Below are 18,714 nucleotides of genomic sequence, written 5' to 3' on the forward strand. Positions count from 1 at the left end.
TTCTAGACAATATAATTGTTAACAACATTCTTAGCGCCTAGATTTATTGCTTTGTTTGTGAATAAATTATTATAATAAGCCCGTTAATAATAAACGCTATTATCTCTTAGCAACCAGTTTTACCAGATTTAGTTAAATGACAGCGTCTTAAATAGAAGTGGAATTCGCTGTGCTGGTTCTATTCTTGGCAGGACCTGGTGAGGATGCATCAGTCACGCCCATGACCCTACAGGCGTTTAGATATTAATAACCGGCACTATGAATGTAACTCGAACATCGGCCAAACTGTTTTAGATGGACTTACACTTGACCTCATTTCTTTATTTAAATACAACTGTTTAAATACTTGTCACCATCGATGGTAATGTGACGTCGCCAAGATTAGAATACCTCCTTTAAATTCCAACGAGACTTCATTTAGGTTTCTAAAGTAGAGACTTTTCTCGAGGGACATACAATAATGAGATTTCATTAAGAAAGTAGCGTCTAAAAGATTTTAGTGATCTTTTAATTTAAGCATCCACAAGCTATGGTAACTGCTTACAGTGCTTACCATCAGCCACCCTTACCAGCTTACCAGGTGGGCCGTATTCTTGTTTGGTACTGATGTGCTATAAAGAACCAATTTATTAATAAACTTACACGTGAAGAGAATTACCACAAAAACAACATTCGAGCAGCAAACAAAGCACTCTTTAAAACAGATTGTAATTGTCCTTGACTAGCACATGTGAAATGTAATGTAAACATTAATTGTATCGAGAATATTACTTTTATAAGTTGCATATTTTCCATTCACCTCACGACTGGTCGAGCAAACAACCGTTTGTATGTACTGCGTACACGTGCCAGACATTCTACTTGGCTAATAGGAAACCGTAGAGGTCCAGAAGTACCTAAAGTCCTTTTATATCTGGTCGCGTCATACATATTAAAAGGTTATTGAATTGACTAATCCACATCAGCTAACAATTTTTCATGTACGCTCTAAATATCGCTACGTCGCTTTATGTTTCGTGATTTAGGTATTCTTGAGATAAGAATTTAAAAAAAAACATTCAACGGGTGATCACATATTTTCCGTCTCCGTACCGGTCGGCAAAAATCACATTACATAAGTAGGTACACAATGACTAAATACATGTTAATTAAACCAAAATATGATCCTACAGGAAGCAAAAATTCGTATGCTTGCTGTGGACATAGGTCCAAGCACTTGAACCTAGGTATTGTATAGACTGTAGTATAATGATGCGTTTTGTATCGAATAATAGACCGCTTTGTTCCTCGTATGTGTTAATTTTCTCTATAGACATATAAACATACGTATCTCATGTTTGTATATGCTGAAGCCTTATTTTCTGCTTTACTACTTCACGAGTTTCACGACTTCGTGTTACGCATTTCCACCGCCCGTGCGAACTAACTTTCGCCTTTCCTTTTCTATGTAACCAGTACGATAACGTAAATATAAACATAACACCCACGCTTTTCAGTTTGTAAAATATTTACCTTATAAACAACATGATTGATTTTTGATTAAGTAATTTTTACGTCACTGACACAACGGGACAGATGGCGATTGGAGGCCTTTGAAATGTGGTGTAGGCGAAGGATGCTATGGATAAGCTGGACAGAAAGGAAGACGAACGAAGAGGTACTGAGCATGGCAGGAGAGAAGAGATGCCTGTTAGACACAATAGCTAACAGAAGGGGCAAGATGCTTTGCCACCTGATACGGCACGACAGATTGTTTTTAAACATCCTGAAAGGCAAGATTAAGGGGAAAAGACGCAGAGGAAGCCCCAGGCTCACATATCTTAGCCAAATAAAAGTAACTAAATCCTGAGTTTCTGTCGTGTCGTACGAGGGAGTTAGAAGGCTGGCCCAGCATAGAGAAGAGAGGCGATTACTCCACCGACAAGAGCATAGCTCTTAAATCTTGATGATGAGTTTTTACGTAAGGTTACGTCTGTAACCCGCTAAATTAAGTTTCAGTCTTTTTCAGTCTAGATCAAACGCCACTTTCGATTATTGCCTAACTAGACAGCGAAAGTGTAAACTTTTTTCTCAATCCTACGCTCCAGTAGACGGGTGTCTTGTACAATTTCACTTGCAACACCGGCATCGCGAAACGTTTCGTAAAACACGACTGCCGTCAAACAAACCTTTATTGTTTCCGGCGTTTCACACAGTTAATTGTCATCTGTAAGAGTAATAAATACTAGTTTTTTAACGTTTAGCGTGTCAGTATTATATAAATTCATGACCCGTTATTACAATCAGAATATGCGTGTAGGGTGTTTTTTCAACGTCTAACCTAGCCCGCTTCAGCTAGCTGAATATGTAGGTCATACTGAACAACTTTAGCCCCCCGAAACCGCAATCGCAAAAAAATGCTGTTTCACAGAAAACTACTTGATTCAATAATTCGATGTGTATGATACAGTAAAACTGTATATACATACGCGTGAAATTCCCGCTTTGATCTGCGTTAAATCCGCTATAAATAAATTGCTCCCAATAGCATTAAACATTGTGTACCCGATAAGATGGGTGTAACCATTTAGATAAATCATAGGCGCCGTACTAAAGGTTTATGGAACAATTATCACATACGGTTCTCGCAATTCTCTCTTATTCCTAATACGGTGACATACTCTCATAAAAACCTTAATGGCTATCTAGAATCGCTGGATCGAGTAAACGATTGTAATGCTGCCTTCTAGGTCGCTACGTGCTTAATTAGTGTGGGCAGCCATTACCTATGGCCGGCGTTTCTTTTATGATCTAGCCTTGGCATAGACTGCCTCCGCAGACTCCGCACGATAAAGCAAATGAGAAGACTAGGGCCCACACAGGCGCTCTTTTACTTGAAAAATTAAGGTAGCGTAACGGAGGCGCGATTGCGCTTTAATACTTTATTAGGATAATGTGCTGTGACCGCCTGTTTTCTTGTATTATTATAGTCCGTCTAGTGGATAAGTAGTCTGTAAGCCTTGGACTGCACACTTGATTCTCTGACTGATTGATGTAATTTAATTATCGCTCGTAGCAGTTTTGTTTTCTTCCTGATCTATTCATTAGCTATTTTGTCCGCTTTTGAAATGTGTTGAATATATGAATCTGCACTTGACAGATTATTAGAGACTATTAAATAAAGACATTAACATATTAACAGTTATTTTATTACGTAACGCCTTTTTCAGAAACAACATTACTTAACCGAATTACCTTCGATAGTCCAAATTAGCCGGCGACGAAAGAGATTGTCTTAAGTTTCCTGAATTTTGTTTATCAACTCGGTGAAAGTGAGTGTTTTCAAGTAAAACGAAGGCCGACCGATGATTGTCGAGGAAAAGGCCAAGCCATTCCCTCGTTATTTTCATTGAGCTTTCAAAATATCTAGCACGTATTTTCATCGCGCCATTAATCATTTGCGAAATAAATTCATGTGTTAAACAATGATGTTTCATGTATGTCGTCGATGATCGCTCGCTAGGGCAGTGAATACGATATACAAATCAAGCGTCTTGCAAAGATACTGTTAGCGCCATCTATCTCTTATCTAGTAAACAGTCTACTATCGCCATCTGGCGGGTAGCAACACTTTGAGAGCCGGTAAGCAAGAGAAAGTCAATAGTAGTCATTAGTGTTTTCGATAGATGGTGTTAAATTCAAATATAAAAGTTTCTCATAGTAATTGCTCTCACTGGTGCATTCTGTTTGCATCCAATCGGTCTGAAGGATGAATTCATTTCAGGGTTAATCAATTTGTCACCTTTATTAACTGTGAGGTCTTTCGTCTCGAGTCTCCACATTTATTAATGTACCTATCTATGTGTACATAAGCTCCACGATTATTCACTCACATCCTATAACATAACTACCTACTATATAAGTACTATAAGTTATAGGTATCCGTATTCCCTCTAGATTTTCCACTAATTGTGTACATCTATTCGTGGTTAGCGGCTCAAATTCAAAGGACACAATATCGCACAGTGGCCCATTTCGGAACAGGGGGCCGATTTTTAGGGTTCCGTACCCAAAGGGTAAAACGGGACCCTATTACAGACTCCGCTGTCCGTCCGTCCGTCCGTCCGTCCGTCCGTCCGTCCGTCCGTCCGTCCGTCCGTCCGTCCGTCCGTCTGTCACCAGGCTGTATCTCACGAACCGTGATAGCTAGACAATTGAATTTCACAGATGATGTATTTCCGTTGCCGCTATAACAACAAATACTAAAAACAGAATAAAATAAAGATTTAAGTGGGGCTCCCATACAACAAACGTGATTTTTGACCGAAGTTTAGCAACGTCAGTACTTGGATGGGTGACCGTTTTTTTTTTGCCGTTTTTTGCATTATGGCACGGAACCCTTCGTGCGTGAGTCCGACTCGCACTTGCCCGGTTTTTTTTATTTCGAGCGCTCCATTTGTCGTGACTCCCTTCATTACTATCTCTACCTAGACATCTAACTAGACATTTAAATTCTACTAATAGAATTAATAATAGTATTGAAGGGAGCCACACGAAATCGAGCGCTCGAAATTCAAAAACCGGGCAAGTGCGAGTCGGACTCGCGCACGAAGGGTTCCGTACCATAATGCAAAAAAAAAAAACAAAAAAAAAGCAAAAAAAAACGGTCACCCATCCAAATACTGACCACTCCCGACGTTGCTTAACTTTGGTCAAAAATCACGTTTGTTGTATGGGAGCCCCATTTAAATCTTTATTTTATTCTGTTTTTAGTATTTGTTGTTATAGCGGCAACAGAAATACATCATCTGTGAAAATTTCAACTGTCTAGCTATCACGGTTCGTGAGATACAGCCTGGTGACAGACGGACGGACGGACGGACGGACAGCGAAGTCTTAGTAATAGGGTCCCGTTTTACCCTTTGGGTACGGAACCCTAAAAATCGCCCCCGGGTGTTTAATTTGGCTACAAATATAATGACCACCAAAAAATACTTTGGTACCCTAAATAAAAAAATCATGCTTACCAAAAAAAATTACTGAACACCAAAAAAATAAACCCTAAAAATACAAAAGTACCACCATTTTAATTACGACTGCACTTCAAATTGTATTCAAATACCAAATATATTGAATGATCACCAAAAATCATTAATGATCACCAAATCTTGAAGACCAAATTAATGCGATATTTTCACCTAAATAAACCACTATGATTACCAAAAAATGTATACATATTACCAAATAAAGTAAACTGATGCCAAAATTACTAGCCCCTCCCGCTCAACCCCCCGTAGCCCGCACCGCATACCTAGTATACCTACCTAACCTAATCTACTTTTCTAGTAGCATTTCGTTATGCTACTAGAAAAGTAAGTTACACTGCTATCAGTTAAGTGGGTTAGGTTAGGTTAGCACTGCGACCCTTACAGAAACGAAATGGTACTAGAAAAGTAGGTTAGGTTTAGTTTCAACTGCTACCCATACAGATACGAAACGCTACTAGAAAAGTGGGTTAGGTTAGTTTTGAACTGCGACCCTTACAGAAAAGAAATGCTAATAGAAAAGTGGGTTAGGTTAGGTTTGAACTGCGACCCATACAGAAACGAAATGCTACTAGAAAAGTGGGTTAGGTTAGGTTTGAACTGCGACCCTTGCAGAAAAGAAATGCTACTAGAAAAGTGGGTTAGGTTAGGTTTGAACTGCGACCCTTACAGAAACAAAATGCTACTAGAAAAGTGGGTTAGGTTAGGTTAGAACTGCGACTGTTACAGAAATAAAATGCTACTAGAAAAAGGTGACGAAGTGGATTAATTAATTTAATAGGATAACGATATATTAAATATTTCCACATTTTTAATTAAAATGTGGTTACAATTTTTGTGATCATTTACTATTTTTGCGTTTACAATAATTATTTTGGAGTCATTTGCTTTAGTAGGATAGCAAGATTTAAAAATTTGGTTATCATTTTACATTAAAATGGAGTTCTAATTTTGGTGGTCATTTACTATTTTTGGGTTTACAATGATTATTTTGGTGTCATTTTCTTTAATAGGATAGCAAGATGTAAAAATTTGGTTATCATTTCACATTAAAATGGGGTTTGAAATTTGGTAATCATGAACTATTTTTGGGTTAATAATGATTAGTTTGGTGTCATTTCCTTTAAAAGGATAGTAAAATGTAATAAAATTGGTAATCATTTCACATTAAAATGGTGTTATAATTTTGGTGATCATTCATGATTTTAGGGTGGTAAAATAGATTTTTTTGGTATTAAATTTTACTAAATCTGGTGATCAGTTAAATAGCAGCCGTTTAATTTTGAGCATTTTGGTTTTAGATAGTTACCTACTACCTATAATTAGCTCGAGGTAGACTCTAAAGCAGTTGTAAAAAGATTTTTCGTATTTCCTTATTCTTAAAAAAAAACGTAAAAATCCGCCGAATTGAGTGCGACTCGCATTTTTTAAAGCCTCAAACTTACATCTGGGCTGAAAATAGCGTTGCTTTAAATTAATAAGTCCACAAGAACGGCTAAGGTCGCGCAGGGTGCCAGGACCCTGGCTCGATCTGATGCATGCAAAGTGCAGCGTCGGTTCGCTACACACGCACAATGGCGGGCGAGCCGGCGCGCTCCGCTGCGCAGGCTCTGCCCTGAAATACAGAACTATACCTTTAAACCTAGAGAGACTTATCAGTCTAATGCTGTAGCCTAAAACCAACCTAAACGGGAGAGCTTACGGCTCAAAGTTGCACAATATATAGACAATATGTCTAGAAAGACATAACTTCCTAATGTTGTAACCTAAACCTTACCTAAACGCGAAACGCTTACGATTCAAAATTGGACTTATATGCGACGTTGTATGTTCAGACCCAAAGAGACTTAATTTGTATATACTGCAACATAAAATGAATCATGAAGTGAAGGTTTTCAGTGTTTTTAATCTTAAGGATTTTTTAATATCGGATTGGTTAGGTGTAGCACGCAAAACGGTGCACTTAAAATCAATTAAGTACCTTGTCATTTTGGCCTTAAAGGTTTCACGTTTGGGGTTTTAAGTAGTCAAAAAAATATGAGACGTAATATTTAACAAACACCACGCTGCTGGAAACATGATTCAAACATACATACATGGTATCTTAGGTATTAAATACCTAGGTACAGCAGAGTGTTAGTATATATTGGAATGACATACCAGCATAAATAAGTTATTCGTAGGCGGTTCATCTTGAATTTATATAGCCTACAAGCAAGGCTAGACTCAATCTACGAATATAAAAGAATATCTCATAATTTTAATGTTACAAATAACATGCTCCGAACTTAACTTCAAGATTATAACATATAAATAAATTGTAAAACATAATAATAATTCATCTCGTTAATTTTTTTTAGCGGCTATTAATAAGAACATGGCCTTCAATTAGAGGCTTATTAAGACCAATTCGGCCCACATTCATCGCCTCAGGAAAACTCTACCACACGCGCAGGCGCACACGAAAAGATTATCTCACACATCTACCTACTGCTTATTTGTAATTTGAATGACTTCACGTTTCCCGCGCTCAAGGAAATGTTACTTGGTTCTCTTCTTTGTTCTCCGGACGTTTTCACAAAGGCTCATTAGAATACCGAGCTGCTATAAAGCTAGCTCAAACTCGATATCCTAGTTTGCATATAATTATCGGTTTTACACAATTGCGGTATTATCCGCATAATTGTGCGACAGCCGTGAAAGGCCGATACGTGTCGACCTCGCGGGCTTTTACCCGCTCGAAAACCTATTTTCCTTTCTAACTAAGCAAAAAATAAATTGCCTCAAACGAGCACGACGAAAACGTATAACCTTCGAAAATAGATTAAGTCGGCACTCATCCTTACAACGTTGAATCTTCTCACTTGATTTACGTGTGAATTTATTCAATGCTTTGTTAATCGGTCAATATACCGCGACCTTGTCAGTAAAATGATTACAAAATCGTGACACTACGCACTTCGGATCGTTAGCATGCGCGAGAACGTTCGAGGACCGACTAGTTGCAGTGTAAATGTTCAAATCCCGCAATTAAATGTGACTTTTGAGAGAAACGGAGGAATAACGCAACACTAACAATGTGCCGCTCTTGTGACCCCGCGTTTGCTAAACGCCATACAATGCTAAGAAGCGCTGCTGATCGTCTTTTAAGCGATCTTGCGCTATTGTTGTTAATGGCACATTGCGTTTTATAGAGCCAAGGTCGGTTGCGACAGACTTTCTAGCTGGGACTTCTGTTTTGGCGGGCCTAGAGCACACCAAAACCGTCCGGGCTCATTTATATTCTCGGCGCCTCTTAACCTTTGTAATTTGGTTAGGAAACCACTTGAATTGTTTAGGTAATAGCCATTGTGTGCCATCTTAGAATGAATAGTAGGTAAAATCGATTTAAATCCGATGATATTGAAACGTTCGTAACAGTCCATTGGTTGCAACCTTGTTTTCCTTTACACTATTTTCAGTCTGGCATCGAATGAGATCAATGAACCGAAGTTGTGAGTATCGATGTTGGCATGATTTCACTTATTCGTTGCTGTGAATTACACAATTTGAAGGATCACGAAGATTCATAGCTCTAAAGTTTAACATTAATGAGCATACACGTTTTAATTAAAGGAGATAATGGCTATTAAATTGTAATATTACGTTTATTTCTCACGAAGTTACAATAGTTTTAATTGTCGCAATGGTTTCACACCATTTTGATAAGTGTGTCGGCGACGAAATGTGCCTTATCTCGCGTTGAAAATTTAATCTCTGCGCCGAGCTTCAATCTCTGATCTTTCTAAAGATAACTAAGTACTTAAATGTTGCAAAACCAGTACCTATTAACCATGTCGCGAGACCCAAATTTACAGATATGATCTAAAAACATATATGCGACAAAATTTTGTCGCAATGACATCTAAAGGTAAATAAGTAGTTCACTCTCTTGCCATCACATTTTTCACAAAGTTTATTTTTGTTTCGTCCTGGCGTTCTTGCGAAATAACATTTATATCTTACCTTTGTGAAGATATTTCGTAAATATTACGGGCATTTTGTAAACATTAAATTCATTTATTTCATAGTAATAAAGTTTGTACCGTTCGCCTTACTCCGCGCGTCGCAACAGTCTTTCTAGTTCTATTTCAAACTCACTAGTCTTGCCCAATTGCTAATCCTCTGTCTCCTTCTTCCGCAGTGCTGGAATGATGGGCGAGGGCCTGCTGACTCTCACGTACGGCAAGCACCACGCCTGCATCCTGAACGAGGTGGGCGCGGCGTGGCGCGGCGCGCGCTACTCCGACCTCGTGCTGGTGTGCGACGACGCCGTGCCGCTGGCCGCGCACCGGATCGTCATGGCCGCGGCTAGCCCGCTCATCAGGTAACTGACTATCTGCTCCTGAATGACGAGGACCTCTATGCCTCGGCCACGGAACGCACGCTCACCGATCACCATACATTTTTGGCGTCAGCGTCGAGCGTGCACGCTCCTGACGCTCTGAGCGTGCGTTCATGCTCTTACCGTCGAAACAGGAAGAAAAGTCTGTTTATTCCGCTTGTCGACCTACCAAGTGAGATTATTAACAACTTCAAGCAAGGTATTGAGGTAATATAGGTATGTACATAGTGATAGCCCACCCTGTGAGCCTCTTTCTGGGGATTCGTATGCTGCTTTAAAATATAAACACGATGTTCTTCTTGACAGGTTTATAATTAATATTAGTTTTACAAAGCAGGTTTCTCATTTAGCGGTAATCCTTCACAAGTTGACAGGCAAAGCTAAAAGTCACAGATAACATATATCAGCCCTACACTCTTAAAAAGTATAGTTTTGGCGGGCTTTCAATAACTGTCATTATAACTAATATTACAATCATCTTGTGTTGGTACACTGTATTAGCCATATTGTTTTATTAACCGTTACGTTGTTAAGCTTGGAATAATACTATATAATATAAAACTAGTACAGAATATAAAATGCTAATAATAGCAAAGAGGAACAAAAACCAAACAACATTAAAGGAACTTAATCTGACGACAATGTTCACACACCTTTGTAAATACAAATCTACCTTAGAATGATAATATAGCCTTCATTTTATCCATTTAGACGTACAACTGTTTTACTACAATACAGACAGGTAATTTCAGTTTGACTGAGAAATTATTTGCTTAAGTGTGTTTTCTCCCTAATACCTATTATTCATGGTTATGACATTTGTCGGTCACCGCGGTGCCCTCTGAGTAAGAATGAAGTCATAAAAGTGTCTCAGTATTAAGGAGCATGGACGACTCAAAAACTATCATCATTATAAATGAATGAATGAATGAAAATCTTTATTTCAGGCAATTAGTGGGCCATTCATAAATATCTTAAAACTAGCATACATATAAAAATATATGTATTTTAAAACTAAACACTACAAATCACGTTATGGTTACGATGCATTACGCAACCCAGCAGTGTCAGGGAGCCGGCCGCGGAACCGCCGAAACTTGATACCCTTCGGCCAAAACTCCTCCTTGTATTATATCCCTCATGTATTAATCATCTTGACTAGTCATATACCTATGTATATGTAGTACATATACGTAGGTACTATACCTTTATGAACGTGGTTATTAGGATGTGTAGGTAACATGAAGACAATGCTCGTTCTAAATATTTAATAACAATGCCCAAGCCACAAATCATCAGCCACAAACTAGGCCAAGACCTTGCGGCCCTGGAGGCAAAACCAGCCGCAAACTAGAGACATTTAAAATATTCACTTGTTCAATTAGGTGCGGATAATGAAAGGTGTTTGCTTTATGACGGTATTTTGGTAAAGCAATGACTAATAGGTAGTTTAAATTACATTTTGAAACGCCAAACGGCTTTCAGAATGACTCACGCTAGGCCGGGTCGGACCTGGGCCGAGGCGTCCGACATGTCATTTTCTATGACGGCTGATCGGTGATCACGTGGTGCATTTCCACAGAGAACGAAGTGCCGGGAGCTCCGGCCCGGCCCCTTCCTGGTCAAGCTTGAGTCATCAAGAGAGAAAAGGATCATCGAACTATGACCTGTGAACTTATCAATCTGACCCGTGAAAATATACCAATAACATCAATTGGGCACGCGAAATTTCTCTTGGGTCAAAAAGTTTTGGGCCAAAACACGCCTAAATAACCTCGATTTGATAAAAACTTTCGTTGCTAATCAAGAAGTTGTCGTTTCCAGGAAAATCCTCGATGACACGCCGGCCACGGAGAGCCCCGTCACCATCCACATGTCGGGCATCAACAGCACGCTGATGAGGCATCTCCTGGTCTTCCTCTACAGCGGCCAGGCCTACATTGAAGTGAGTATTGCAAAGTAGTCATAAACTTAGTCATCCTGATTTTTTTGAACAACTTACTAGCATATATATTTGTGTTACATATAGGTATAATGTACAGCACGCTCGCAAACATTCGTCTCTTACTAGAGGCAAGTAAATGTAAGGAATGAATATGGACATATTGGACATTTTGTTTTAGCTTTTATGCATACTTACTTTGTAGAAAGTACGAGTAATAATAATAACTCCACGGCCGATTCGACCATGGCGACTGCTATCAACTCCATTGATGTATCTGGTGTGCTCGCAAGTGGCTGACGTAGCCGATCTTGATGTTACCAAAAGTTCAATAGTTCGCGACAGTAAAAAATATATAAACTGACTCGTTTTAGTTTGTGATTTTATTTTATTTCTAGGTTATGTCTAGCTTAAATTCACTGTCCCAAATAGGGTTTTTTTGCGAACGACTGTATCATAGAATCAATAAAAATTCCAAAACAACATAAGTATTACGGTGAAACCTGGATAAGTGAGACTTCAAGGGACGAGCAGATTTGTCTCACTTAAAGAGGTATTCCACTTACCCAGGCTCTCAGTTAGCCAGGTACAAATAAATTTCTGTCTCATTTACAGAGGGTCCCATTAATAGAGGTGAGTATAGAGGATATTTCAATTATAGAGGTGCTTAATAAGGTATTTTGTAATTATCTTTAAAAATAAATAACGTAAAATAATCCGTGTCCCTAAATATTTTTTAAGTCTGTTAATTATTTCTTTAAATTTATTTTGAATGATTCTATGTATTTTCAAATGATAGATTTTTTCAATTAAATTTGATACGGGCTTCGTATATTGCCTCTTAGAAAATTATTAAATGAAAATGTGTTTATTCGTGTTACTTATCAAGATTTCAGCTTTCGTTTCGATAGTTTTAACTACATAAAGTAATTAAATGAAACTTGAAGTCGTTTAGACACAATTAAGCAAATGCGGAATTTGTGGATAGACAAGAGTTAGTAAGAATACGGAAATTGATCAATAAAGTCCAAGTTAAAGAGGTCATAGACTGACTTTATCTCAGATACAGAGGTCAATTCCTATAAAATTCTAAAAAAACAATTAGAAAAATGTAATCTTATAAATATAGTCTCAGTAAAAGAGGTAAAATACACTCTCTGTCTCAATTATAGAGGTAAATCTGACTATAAAATCACAACAACTAATCTCAGTTATAGAGGTTCGTTTTATCTCACTAACAGAGGTAATTCAGTGCTAAAGTGTCGGGACCGCACCATGAGTCCCAGCTATAGAGGTTTCTCATTTATCCAGGTCCCACTTAACCAGGTTTCACTGTATTATGTTAAACAGAAACTTTTCTCAGACAAAATCAAACGGTACCTATTTTACCAAAAGGTCGCAATATGATCTTTGGCCACACCCACATAATTATATGAACACGATCAAATATTTTTTAAAGAGTTTTAAGACTAAAAACAACCTTTAATTTTTCCAGTCCGGAGAAATCGATGACATGCAAGAACTGTTCGAGCTCCTAGAAATCAAGTCAGACGTTTGGAAATCAACAAAGGAACGCCAGCAAGCGGAAGAACGGAACAGATCTTGCGACAGACAAAAAGCGAAAACCCTCAAAACGGACATCAACAGCAATGAAAGCAGTAAACACGACGCACCCTCAGGCTCGTCCCATTCAGAAAGCGACAGAGTCACACCAAGCGCGGGCTTCAGCAAAGACAAAGAAGAATTAAGTATAAAGAAAGAGAACTCGAGTAGTAACGATGAGAGGGATGATGAGGAGCAGGAGGATAAGGAGTGCGGGCGGCTGGCGGGGCGGCGGAGAAGCTCGTCCAACCCGGTCAACCTGTCGGTGGCCAGGACCTCGGAGAACGCGGGCAGTGAGCATGAGGACTCGCAGGATGTGGACGTGGAAACAGTTGCAGCGAAGGTAATTTAACATTGATTAACAACAGTAAATTCAAACACCAAAAAAATATTTATTAGGTATTTTTAAAGTCACAGAAATCTAAAATCGAACTATATTGCAATTGATCTTTATCAAACCAAATAAACAATCGTGAGTTCTAATCGCCTGTATTTTAACTAGGGATGGGCAGAATATTCGGTAATTATTCGGTATTCGGCATATTTTTCAATGTTCGTATTCGGCCGAATAGTTCGGTACGAACTGCCGAATATTTACCGAATAAACAATTTTTTTTTAAAGGTGTCCGCTAGTTAGCGCGGATGCACTTTGCGATCAGGTATGAGACGTTTCCGTTTCTATTCATAAATATTTCCGGTTGGTCGGGAGGAGAAGGGTCAAAAACACGTTAAACACGTACACACCGCGAACGGAATGAACTTGCCTTAAGCGTTTTAGGCAGTTTTAGCTCAACCGAATATTAGTATTCGGCAAAGTCCATATTCGGCCCATCTCTAATTTTAACCGACTTCCAAAAATGAGAAGATTTCATGTGCAAAACCAAAAACCGTAGCCATGTTAAAGTTTTTAACTTATTCGAATAATTATTTAATCCGTGGTATGTACCAAAGTAAAGATAAGTGTTATGATTATGTTGGCATCTAAATATATGTCTTATTTACTATTTTTTTCTTGTTTTGTCTTTTCAGAACGTTAACAGAAGAAGATCTACTTCATCCAGTCAAGAAGATCCACCGCCTGAAACCATGTACAGAAGACAGTTACTTAGTGATCGATTAGGCCGAGGAATCGAGAGGGCGAAGCGGAAGTCACACTATATAGAACCTCCAGAACTCGATTTACGGACTGTAAAACTAGAAGATTACGCGCATCTTAAACCTCCTGACGCAGATCTGATGTCACTCGTGCAAACTTCACCGGAAAATTATGTTGTAACACCTCATCGGAAACGACGACCCGGCTTCCACAACTCTCCTTCTCAGAATCCTCCGTTCGTTTCATTTCCACCAAGTTACTTAGAAGAGATGGCACATCTGCGGTATACGCAAGGAGCGGGCAGCGTGGCTGCAGTAGCTGCCGGAGCTCGCCTCGGGGCGCTGCACCCGCTCAGTGCGTCCGCACCGCCCTACCTCCCCGAAAGGAGCGTAACGCCTCCCGCGGGAGCGCATGATGACGGCCTAAAATACCGACCTCCCAGCGCAGGTTCGTGGGGACCCTGGCTCTGTCAGCCTCAGATGGGTGGCGACGAACCTCCATCGGCGGAGCACGAACAAGGCTCCAGCAAACAAGCGCCAGTTCGGGAGTACCGCTGCGAGTATTGCGGCAAACAATTCGGCATGTCGTGGAATCTCAAGACTCACCTCCGAGTCCACACGGGCGAGAAACCTTTCGCCTGTCGGCTCTGCGTGGCCATGTTCAAGCAGAAAGCGCACCTGCTGAAGCATTTGTGTTCGGTCCATCGCAACGTGATATCGTCGAGCGACAACGACGGCCGGACCAACACACCCGGCCGCTTCAACTGCTGCTTCTGCCAGCTAACGTTCGAGGCGTTACCGGAACTCATTAGACACTTGTCGGGCCCGCACAATAGCTTGCTCCTCAGCAAGAACCTGCACGAATGACGCACGCCCGCCTGACGCGTGCCCACGCGTGTCCATGGACTTTAAAACTTTCTCTCGATCCGAGAGTTCAATTGTGATATGTGTTTAAGAAGGTTATAATTATAGGTGTAAGTAAGACATGTGATGTCGCAGAGCGATACTCGTGAAACATTCGCAGGAGAAGGTCGCTGCGGGTGTGATTCTGATGTAAATGTATAATAATCACATGTTTGCCGCATGGGTCCAAATTGTTATAATTTGTTTAAAAATTATAAACCGGGACCAATACCTTCCGAGATAGTATTTATTTGAAAGATGTATTTCATTAGCGTAAAGTTATTTAAAAGCCACCGACACATTAATTTCTTAAGAATAGAAAATAGACACGTATGTCAACGGAAAGTTGCGAAGTGTGAAAGGCCTAAAGTAACGTGAACTACCTCCTAATTTAAATCTGTAAACGACGAGACCGTGGTGACGTTGAAAAGTGTTTATCATTGACTCGATGACGTCGTCTGCCGCTCCGCCGGTCAATGATTCTAGTCAGAATTGGAACTAAGAATTAGTCAATCAGAGTCAAAGTTACTCACTTTTATTGGAATATTTTGTACCTGTCAACAAATTGTAGGTAGGTTAGATATTAAAACTCTTTCGAATCCTAAAGGCCTATTGAATAGGTATCGCTTCTGTAATGCCATTTAAATTCCACCACAAGTTCCAATAAATGCATCTGACTTGGCATTTCGCAGCTTTTTAACGACATCTTACAATCTCAACATTAGATATTACCGTATATGTATAATTTCTAAAGTAGAAGAAAAATGTGTTCGTATTAATTCTATTTTTGTATAAAGCCGTATCCTTCCATTAGTTTGTGCCGAATATTTGCTATGTGGATGAGCACCAAAGATTTGTGAAGCATTAGATCTTTTGGCGATTATGTTACGGGCAAAAGCCTTTTTAAATGTGTTTTAAATATTTGCGCCAAATTCCAAAGAAATTTAATAACGCACAATACTTTTCCTAACATATACACTCTTTAATCATCCGGATTTTGCCCGTAATATACCCAATTAAGAGAAATTAAAGGGACCTGAAATTATTTTGATTTTTATACTTAAGGTATAGGTACCAATTGAATAATCTCAAGAAGTATTGTTACTAACTTTATTCCTACGAACATTTCCGTATTTCCACTACGGCCTTTTATACTAAGCTTGAATATCTTTCTATTTTTTATTATTTTACGTCTTAGCGTAATTGAAGCTTATCAGGCAATATTTCCAAATGAATAATTTAATGTAACAATAGGTATTTTATCCTTATTGCGTTAATTATGCGCTTCTTATCGAACACATTCGTGGCCAGTTGATATTAAAACTACATTGTTATAGTGAAATACTGGGATATGTTTCCCTTTATAGTTCTTTGTTTACCTTTTCTACCGCTTTTTAGAAGTCTGACCACTATTTTAGGTTCTTTTTTTACATAATCTGAAATGACAATAGTGTTTAACTTCACAAGTTTTTCGCCCTTCATTAAATATGTTTAAGAGTCACTAAAATCAACGCTGGTTTTTCGTTGTGAAATTATACATTCTGTATTCTAAAATACTCATTTTTGTACGTTTACTATTCCTACGTAATAAAGATACGTAGTTACGTCTAATTGAGAATAATTTTGATGTATTTATTATAAACGGTCGTGGAACGTCACGATGTTGCCAGTTATCTCAGTCTTATGGGATCTTGGCCGTGACTTTTCCTACTGTTAAACATTTTCTAAATGGTGCCCTGTTAACCAATGCACGACGCATAAATTGCATGAATACTTATTATTATTAAAGTAATTGTACTTCGATGAAAACTAAAGTTACCAACGTGTTGTTCATAACGTAATTATAATGTTAAAAATCGCTTTAATATCCTTTCGAACGTTACCTTTTGTTATACCTGATTTATTTTGTTTTTCTTCTATTTTGTTCTACGTCGAATAATTTTCTTAAAATAATTGGGGAACAATTTTAATATTAAGCATTGTGATGTTGTGGTATCGTTAGATTATTCTTGTGATAATATCCTGTTCTTGTTGTAAGTGAAGACAGGGAACGCCGTCTTCCAATGCGTTTTCCATTTGGATTAGTGTAAAATACGATTAGGATAATTCGAAAGCATGACAAAAGTGACAATCCATTGCGCCTATAGTGTGCGGTCTGTGAACAAATTATTCAAAAAGTCTTCAGTGGATACGTATTCGTTGTGATATGTCGACGCTCGTCGAAGTTGCCTTAAATTTAGTAATAACAATTCAAACTCTGAACCGTTCTAGATGAACATTCATTCGAAATAATACCTTCTAAAATACATGACGTTGTAAATACTTATAAGTAGATAATGTACATACTAATTAGTTTTAAGTTTAATAATGAAAAAAAGCTTAACTTAAACTTTGTTGAAATTGATTTTCTCTGTTAATTGTAAATTAAAAGTTATCTTGTAAGTTTTCACATAGTGTACAATTTTTGTAGATACCCTACTGTTTAGAACATTAACAATCTGTAAAAATGTGTTCTTACCGTAGTAAATTAAATAACGAGAATATTTTAGTTACACACGTGGGTGTCGGTTATTTCGAAATCCTCCTTTGCAATGATCGACGAGTTTGTCTCGTGGACCGAATACAAATTTAGGTTTATTGAAAGAAGTAAGTATGTTAATGAATGTTCCGATAACTTCAGTGGTAGCAAATACCCATCAATAAAGACATCAATGCTTAATGCCTTTATCACCTTTCGAATAGGTGGTATACGTCAACATTAAAGCGTGGCCTTGGATTTGGTCAGTCCAGCGCATGGGGGTCTTCGCTCTTTGTCTTCCGTTATCCTAACCCTTCATCATCATCATCATCATTTCAGCCTATATACGTCCCACTGCTGGGCACAGGCCTCCTCTCATGCGCGAGAGGGCTTGGGCTATAGTCCCCATCCTCATCCTAACCCTTACCTATGGTCAATACGGGTACCTATGCATGGTTGGCCTTTACATTGGCCTGTTCACTCATTGATTAGCGGTTTTTGAGAGTTCATTTAGCTACTTGTCTTTATTGGCAAATGTATGAACTCGCAGTAAAGACTAAGCAATCCGGCGGATTTGCCCTAAGGCACAGTAGGCCCGGGCCTAGGGCGGCAAGATATTAGGGGCGGCAAATTGTTACAAAAAATTCGTTGATGATAATTATTATTAATTACTTCTCAAAAAAAGGTGTAGAGGGAAATGCTTGAAACACAATTTTTGACTTCGTAACTTTGTTTGGGTGTTAGGAGGTGAACATATTAATTATGAAAAGTTCCCGGCCGTAGCCCTTGAGCCGGGGAGTTTGAAGGTACATTTTTCGATTTTTCACTTATATCTCGGTAACTATGTGTCCTAGCGACATGATCATTATACACAATGAAAGCTGATAAAATTTGCTTTAAGTTTTCCGATATCTTGTAAAGTTTTCGAGATAAGTATCCGCTCTTGAAAGTCTGTAATTTTGCATTAAATTTCCTTCGATAATATATATTTACGGTGCTCACGAGGAACCTAAAAGATTTTAACACTGTATTCCTGATCATATTTAAAGACTAGAATGTCCTATAAACTTTTCTGGAATTCGTCTAGTTTCAGAGTTAAGACCCATTTAGATGGTGTGAGTTTCTCGCCTCGACCTCACGATTATAGTATATAGTATATATCACGAGAAAAAATATATAGTATCATGTAAATTGTAAACTATACGTACGATATCGCACGAGAAGGAGCGATAATCGCCTCGCCGCC

General features: G+C 38.6%; 1 protein-coding gene across 1 annotated transcript in view; it reads left to right on the plus strand.

Moving 5' to 3' along the window:
* Window positions 1-17,506, plus strand: part of LOC134790172 (transcription factor Ken) — a 33,713-nt gene extending 16,207 nt beyond the window's left edge. Inside the window, exons 2-5 of the mRNA XM_063760986.1 lie at window positions 9,208-9,390; window positions 11,233-11,353; window positions 12,846-13,295; window positions 13,982-17,506. Of these exons, the coding sequence (XP_063617056.1) occupies window positions 9,208-9,390; window positions 11,233-11,353; window positions 12,846-13,295; window positions 13,982-14,914 (1,687 nt within the window). The 3' untranslated portion in view covers window positions 14,915-17,506. The remainder of the gene's footprint in view (window positions 1-9,207; window positions 9,391-11,232; window positions 11,354-12,845; window positions 13,296-13,981) is intronic.
* The last annotated feature ends 1,208 nt before the right edge of the window (window positions 17,507-18,714 follow it).

Source organism: Cydia splendana, chromosome 4, assembly GCF_910591565.1.
Source record: "Cydia splendana chromosome 4, ilCydSple1.2, whole genome shotgun sequence".
Classification (NCBI taxonomy): Eukaryota; Metazoa; Arthropoda; class Insecta; order Lepidoptera; family Tortricidae; genus Cydia; species Cydia splendana.